Source organism: Haliotis rufescens, unplaced genomic scaffold (assembly GCF_023055435.1).
Source record: "Haliotis rufescens isolate VD_foot unplaced genomic scaffold, xgHalRufe1.0.p SCAF_4, whole genome shotgun sequence".
In the NCBI taxonomy this organism is placed as follows: Eukaryota; Metazoa; Mollusca; class Gastropoda; order Lepetellida; family Haliotidae; genus Haliotis; species Haliotis rufescens.
The window spans coordinates 8,151,661-8,159,318 of NW_025964112.1; the positions used below are offsets into that span (position 1 = coordinate 8,151,661).

Genomic DNA, 7,658 nt, shown 5'->3' on the forward strand with positions numbered 1-7,658 from the left:
GATGCAGCTCTATGCTTGTTGTAAGATACAGTTCTATGCTTGTTGTAAGATGCAGCTCTATGCTTGTTGTAAGATACAGTTCTATGCTTGTTGTAAGATGCAGCTCTATGCTTGTTGTAAGATGCAGCTCTATGCTTGTTGTAAGATGTAGTTCTATGCTTGTTGTAAGATGCAGCTCTATGCTTGTTGTAAGATGCAGCTCTATGCTTGTTGTAAGATGCAGCTCTATGCTTGTTGTAAGATGCAGCTCTATGCTTGTTGTAAGATGCAGTTCTATGCTTGTTGTAAGATGCAGCTCTATGCTTGTTGTAAGATGCAGCCCTATGCTTGTTGTAAGATGCAGCCCTATGCTTGTTGTAAGATGCAGCTCTATGCTTGTTGTAAGATGCAGTTCTATGCTTGTTGTAAGATGCAGTTCTATGCCTGTTGTAAGATGCAGTTCTATGCTTGTTGTAAGATGCAGCCCTATGCTTGTTGTAAGATGCAGCTCTATGCTTGTTGTAAGATGCAGTTCTATGCCTGTTGTAAGATGCAGTTCTATGCCTGTTGTAAGATGCAGCTTTATGCTTGTTGTAAGATGCAGCCCTATGCTTGTTGTAAGATGCAGCCCTATGCTTGTTGTAAGATGCAGCTAAATGGATTGGGTGTGTTCAGTGTGTCATCATACCCCAACAACATATGATGTTGCTCATAATATTAATCACTGGTTGCCAGATCAAGACTCAATTATTTCCAGGCCTTTGTTGTATAGCTTGAATATTGCTGAGTGTGACTTTTTAACAACAAGTTAAGGATGTATTCTGCCACAGGATCCCTGTGGTGCAGTGTTCCACAGATAACATCCGGTACCTGTAAGTCTGAGGAGCCGATCCATATCATCCCAGTCTGTGTGAAGAGAGCCAGGTACTTGTTGTTGAAGGACAGCGCCATGCCAACGTACGCCTCCACCTCGGACTCCACCTCCGGCGACTGTGAACATCACACTATCATGTTGAAAAAGGCCAGACACAATTTTACAACTTGGGATTGTAAATACTTATTTATAAAGTACAAACCGGTATCAAGTTATGAATAAAATAACAAAATTAATTTTGAATGTCTTTTATAACTACTGGGCTGGTGGTATTGAACACACCAGAATATTATGCAGTAGCTAAAAAGTATGAAAACCTCTCATCTATCCTGTCGTATCTTAATATATATATATAATGATACAGACTGGTATGAGTCGCCAGTATTTACCTGATTTACCTGCTCTTGTTCCCCTCATTTACCTGCTCCTGTCCCCCCTAATTTTCCTGCGCCTGCCACCCCCTGAATTACCTGCTTCTGTCCTCCTGATTAACCTGCTCCTGTTCCCCTGAGTTACCTGCTTATGATATTGTCCCCCTCATTTACCTGCTCCTGGCCCCCATGATTTACCTGCTCCTGTCCCCTTGATTTATCTGCTCTTGATACTGTCCCCCTGATTTACCTTCTCCTGTCCGCCTGATTTACCTTCTCCTGTCCCCCTGATTTACCTTCTCCTGTCCCCCTGATTTACCTTCTCCTGTACCCCTGATTTACCTTCTCCTGTCCGCCTCATGTACCTTCTCCTGTCCGCCTCATGTACCTGCTCCTGTCCCCCTGATTTACCTGCTCCTGTCCCCTTGATTTATCTGCTCTTGATACTGTCCCCCTGATTTACCTTCTCCTGTCCCCCTGATTTACCTTCTCCTGTCCCCCTGATTTACCTTCTCCTGTCCCCCTGATTTACCTTCTCCTGTCCCCCTGATTTACCTTCTCCTGACCCCCTGATTTACCTGCTCCTGACCCCCTGATTTACCTGCTCACAATATTGTCCCCCTGATTTACCTTCCCCTGTCCCCCTGATTTACCTGCTCTTGATACTGTCCCCCTGATTTACCTTCTCCTGTCCCCCTGATTTACCTTCTCCTGACCCCCTGATTTACCTTCTCCTGTCCGCCTCATGTACCTTCTCCTGTCCGCCTCATGTACCTGCTCCTGTCCCCCTGATTTACCTTCTCCTGTCCCCCTGATTTACCTTCTCCTGTCCGCCTCATGTACCTTCTCCTGTCCGCCTCAAGTACCTGCTCCTGCCCCCGATTTACCTGCTCATGATATTGTCCCCCGGGTTTACCTGCTCCTGTCCCCCTGATTTACCTGATTTACCTGCTCCTGTCCCCCTGATTTACCTTCTCCTGCCCCCCCCCCCCCCCCCGCCCCCCCCCCCCCCCCCCCGATTTACCTGCTCACGATACTGTCCCCTGATTTACCTGCTCCTGTCCCCCTGATTTACCTGATTTACCTGCTCCTGTCCCCCTGATTTACCTGCTCATGATATTGTCCCCCTGATTTACCTGCTCCTGTCCCTGATTTACCTGCTCACGATATTGTCCCTCTGATTTACCTTCTCCTGCCCCCCTGATTTACCTTCTACTGTCCCCCTGAATCCCTGAATTACCTTCTCCTGTCCCCATGAGTTACCTGCTCATGATATTGTCCCCCTGATTTACCTGCTCTTGTCCCCCTGATTTACCTTCTCCTGCCCCCCTGATTTACCTGCTCATGATATTGTCCCCCTGATTTACCTGCTCCTGTCCCCCTGATTTACCTGCTCCTGATACTGGCCTCCATGATCCACAAGGAAGAGCTGGTCATTCTTGGCAACCAGGGCTAGAGACTTCCTCTCTATGTTGATAATGGTCCAGCTACTGGGTAGAGAATTCAGTCCTGGAAAGCAAGCAAAACTTCCAGCATAATCCTGGATCACAATGAAGTTAACAGCACCATGTTGGGCTAGGTCTTAAGTCTTGGCTTCCATCCACAGTGGTTCTCTTTGTGATCATTATAAATTCTTACCAGCACCATGGACTGGAGGTACTGAAGCTCACCTTCAATGTACTGTTTACCTACAGTTTAACATAAAAAAAATTGTACACCAGTCTCAAAATCCTCCAGTGCCGTTTACATGAGCATGATCCTAGGTTAGACCTCAAAGTGTGCCCCCACAGGAACGGGGAACTTATTTTAACTGTGCCATCACAATTTTAACCATGCGACGAGATCTTTTTGAGAAAAATATTTTGTTCAAGAAATATATTGAAAAAAATAAAAATATAAAGTCAAATTGACAAAAATGTATGCCTTTAAGAATGAAGGCAAAATATTGTTTCTCAAACAAAAAACTCTGCTCCCTCTGAAAATGAAACGGTCCGACCCTGACGCTTAAGTTGTGATACCTGGGACTTCTGCCAGCTTCCTGACACGGGGATCTTCAGCATTGGTGATAAGGAATATTCGGAATCCTGTCGTCATGACAGCAATTCCAGTGCCTTGGAAACTGTTGAATATTTTGCAGTCTAAAAGCTTCACATCCTTTGCCTCCTACAGGGAAAAATGAAACCATTTTGGAGAAACTTCTCTAATGTCAACCACCAAATATATAGGGGACATGTACAAAATGCAACACAACAAATTAACTGTAATCATGGTTATAAATTATTAATACCAATTTCAAATAAAGAAAAAAAAATTCACTGCCAGAAGAGTATACTTGTTACTGTAAGTACAGTTCAGATCCAGCATAAAAAATATTTATTTGAAATTTATATTGTTTCAGCTAAGGCTCTGGTCTTGTATTATAGGGGTGGTGGGTTGGTGAGATTAAGATAATCTGTGTCTACAACTCCTGTACACTGTAAACATGATATGATTAAAAAGTGACACCTTACTTAGACTGCGGTTATCTAAAAAACAGTTAACATGAATGTGAAGGAAACAAGTCATGCTGTGTACACACCTGGCCCATCCCAAATGTCCTCTTGAAGTTGAGGAAGATGTCATACACCAACACAACTCCATCGTCCTGCACACACAGCAGCTCCTCCGTCACTGTCCACCCTATCTGTATCACGTGGCCACTGTTCCACTGACAACACAAACACACTGATGAGAATCTCAGCATGACAATGTGTCAGGTGAGGTGAAATGAGGTTTAACATTGTCAGGCCTGCCAACGCAAACTGACAGACTGCAACAGAAAACTGTACATTTACATCTTACAGCCGTAATACAACGATACACATCTAGAATAATCTATATTGTGCTGTAAGATGCACGTTTACTCGCTGTTTGTTGATCCTCATGACATGACTGTCAACTTCCTTCCTGTTCCACGCAGGCCAAGTCTGGAAAGCTGCGGTCATGTTTTTGGCAGTGTGCTCTCATTTATGAGGTTGTTTCTTAGATTTTGGTTACGTTCTCATTGTTTTCTTTCGCTGATTCCTTGTGTGTTGTAGGCATATGACAGTTTTCTGTTGGTCTGTCAGTTTTCATTGGTAGGCCTGATCGTGTCTAAGATTATATATCAACATGCATGCGTGTGTTGGCGTGCGAGCATGTGTATGTGAGGCTGCTTGTAGTCCAGACAAATGCTGGTACTATAGTGCTAGCCCACTGAGATACCATGTCACAGTTTAACAATGGTTGTAGTGATGTCCTGAGACTGTAATGTTGCCATGGTTGTCATGACTGTAGGGAGTTTGTCCACATGTAATAATGTAGATACCTTGGATTAGAGCTCCCATCTGGAGGTATCAACCTCCCTTGTACAATGTTGTACCTACCCTGAGTTGACTGAGAAGTTTCCCTGCAGTATTGTAAACACTGATGATGGGTTTGACGTTTGTTGTCACCCTGCCAGACTTGCTCTCATCTCTCATGAGAGCTGAAAACAAAGTATAGAACACAGCGCTGAAAAACTCATTGACATGGCTGGGTTAAGCCAAACTCTTAACTCTATCTTACAAAGTATTTCAGTTACCATATTCGACGTAATAAGCGCCCCGCTCTAATAAGCGCCCACAGCGATATTTGCTGATATATTGGCTATTGAACAATCCCAATTACCACCCCTTCCGATTGATCAATGCACACAAGACTCATTCATTCATGTATAATACGCAATCATGTGTTATATGCACCCTTAATTATGGGCAATTAAATTGTGGACAAATATATCTGTCGTGTATAATACGCACAGACTTTTATTTTCTATCATTTCAGGCTGTCAGCATGAACCACAAAATTTATGATCTTTCAACTTTTTTTCATAATTTTTTTATTCTAATAAGGGCCCCCTATTTCTAATTTTGAGAGCGCCCTGGGCGCTTATTACGTCAAATACGGTATATAACAGAATGACACCTTAATGTGGGAAGAAAGTTTTACGTGACACAGATTGTAGACATTTACCAATTCTACATATTGCTACACTGAGTATGGTCATGGTGCAGACAAACCAAGGATCATAATCGGGAGGAATCTGGGATTCAAACCCAAATCAAGGGATCCTCACACCACTTGGCCACCCAGCTGGTAAGTGTTAAACAGAAGTAAGCACCTCTGATATTAAACTTTATGCTTAATAATACTAATCATCACATATCTTGACAAATATCTGTCATTCAAGTTAAACACATTCTCAATAAAATCATATCATGCCTGTCTGCATGAAGATCTCAGGACACCTCCAGAGGAAACTTTCTAATTAGCCAATGAGCATCAACGCTTATAAATTCTTGGTACAAGTGAGTGAAGCATTCAAACAAGTATATATGATTTGAGTATCTTGAAATCAAATTAAAATGACAAATTCTGAAAGTAGAATGTATATCGGCACCATTATATTGTTCGGGATATATCAACATGATCAACCAAATCCTGTTTTTTCTGAGCGCCATGGCATCCACACCCATGAGAGAGCACAATAAAATGGATATCTTTGTTCCCCGTTGGTTATTTGTGCAACTCAAAATTTCTGAATCAAGGTGGAAATAACATTAAGGTTATCATTTTATCATTTAAGACAGCTGATTGGCTGAAACACCCATGCAGCCTTCTTTTAGACGGGGCAGTTGAAGATCACTCAGGGTTCACCCGATGACAATTTCTATGGAGGTGTTTCTCAGATCTTAATGCAGAGAGGTTTGACTGGTGTAATTTTTATGGCGGTGTTTGTCAGATCTTAATGCAGAGAGGTTTGACTAGTGTAATCTCTATGGAGGTGTTTGTCAGATCTTAATGCAGAGAGGTTTGACTGGTGTAATCTCTATGGAGGTGTTTGTCAGATCTTAATGCAGAGAGGTTTGACTGGTGTAATCTCTATGGAGGTGTTTGTCAGATCTTAATGCAGAGAGGTTTGACTGGTGTAATCTCTATGGAGGTGTTTGTCAGATCTTAATGCAGAGAGGTTAGACTGGTGTAATCTCTATGGAGGTGTTTGTCAGATCTTAATGCAGAGAGGTTTGACTGGTGTAATCTCTATGGAGGTGTTTCTCAGATCTTAATGCAGAGAGGTGTGATTAGGTGAACATATCTGATGTTAATGAGACTGATGTGATGATAGAGACCAATCTTTGGCTAATACTTGTCTTGCTCAGTTTTCATGGTAAATCTGGACATGGGGTACAAGCAGCAAACATTTGACATATTCCTTCTACATATATAGAAATATGAATATGTATAATGAAACTGAAATGATTGATCATGTCCATGTGAAACCTTTATTAATCTAACACTACCCAAACACTTCCCAACTATAGAACAAACAAGGTTTCACTTTGTATTGAAGATATAATCATGGCAATTGATCCTGTTGATCAATATGGGTAATCACCACATCAGTGACTGGCAGCTTTTAGGAGACGTGACAAAGAACGTTATATTTTGGACATTTAAATCATCACTTGTGATTTTAGAAAAGGTCTCTATCATAAACTTTTCTGTGAGATTTTTACCTATGGGTCCTCCGTATGGTGCTGCTGCCACGGTACATTTTGACAGGTCCACCAGACCACTCCATTCCATAGTGTATAACTCGCATTTTCTTGAAGCAAAGAATAAATTTACATTAGTTATGTTTGGAGCAATGAGCAATGAGCAATGAGCAATGAGCAATGAACATTGAACATTATTTTATTAACACAAAAAAAAATCCACTGTCAACGTTAGATTGCAAATTACAAAGAATAGAGATGTTGTGAAAATGCACCATAATGTTTCAGTAGTGACAGAAGCTTAATAGTTTATTTTGCCTGAGCAAACATTCCAATTTATTATTACATTGTACACAAAACAGAAAAAAAATATTTTAGCCCACTAGTCCTTATAATGATGACATATAGCAAAAAACATAAAAATGGAAAATTTCTACTATTCCTCGTGATACCCTAACTACTGGGCACTTTGGCAAGGCTTTCGGGACTAGTGCTAGTTTCTAACGCTGCAATATCAGCAGGGCTTGTAGTGCTCATCGTATTCGTAGCCTATCCATGCTATCGAGGGTCCAAAATAATAGGCCTTGATGAGTGATCACTCCCACTTTCTTGAAACGATATAATTTCCTTTGAAATTGCTGTGATAAAATGTGAAATGAAAATTAGAGCAGCAAAGCTTGAAAATGAGGTCACATTACGAATAACGTTCGATGACATTAAGTTAGATTTTCCAACCTGTAATATATAGTTCCAAGAGGACTCCAATCTGCAGTAGCCATATTTCCTGGATATCAGAGTTACCTCCCTTCCGACGAAGAACACCCAAGCTCCTTCCCAGCGCGTGACACCTTCGTTACACTCTCATAGTACAGAGAGCTC

At 41.7% G+C, this 7,658-nt stretch overlaps 1 protein-coding gene across 2 annotated transcripts in view; it reads right to left on the bottom strand.

The window, feature by feature from the left end:
* The window catches only part of LOC124135857 (vacuolar protein sorting-associated protein 16 homolog), a 31,483-nt gene extending 23,851 nt beyond the window's left edge, over positions 1–7,632 (bottom strand). Inside the window, exons 1-7 of one of the 2 annotated variants that reach the window (XM_046501487.2) lie at positions 7,515–7,632; positions 6,801–6,889; positions 4,629–4,729; positions 3,803–3,931; positions 3,243–3,387; positions 2,615–2,733; positions 850–969 (exon numbers count right to left, since the gene is read on the bottom strand). In XM_046501487.2, coding sequence (XP_046357443.1) covers positions 850–969; positions 2,615–2,733; positions 3,243–3,387; positions 3,803–3,931; positions 4,629–4,729; positions 6,801–6,889; positions 7,515–7,558 — 747 coding nt within the window. In that variant the 5' untranslated portion in view covers positions 7,559–7,632. The remainder of the gene's footprint in view (positions 1–849; positions 970–2,614; positions 2,734–3,242; positions 3,388–3,802; positions 3,932–4,628; positions 4,730–6,800; positions 6,890–7,514) is intronic. The other variant, XM_046501488.2, reaches the window with a different exon arrangement.
* Between the last annotated feature and the right edge of the window lie 26 nt (positions 7,633–7,658).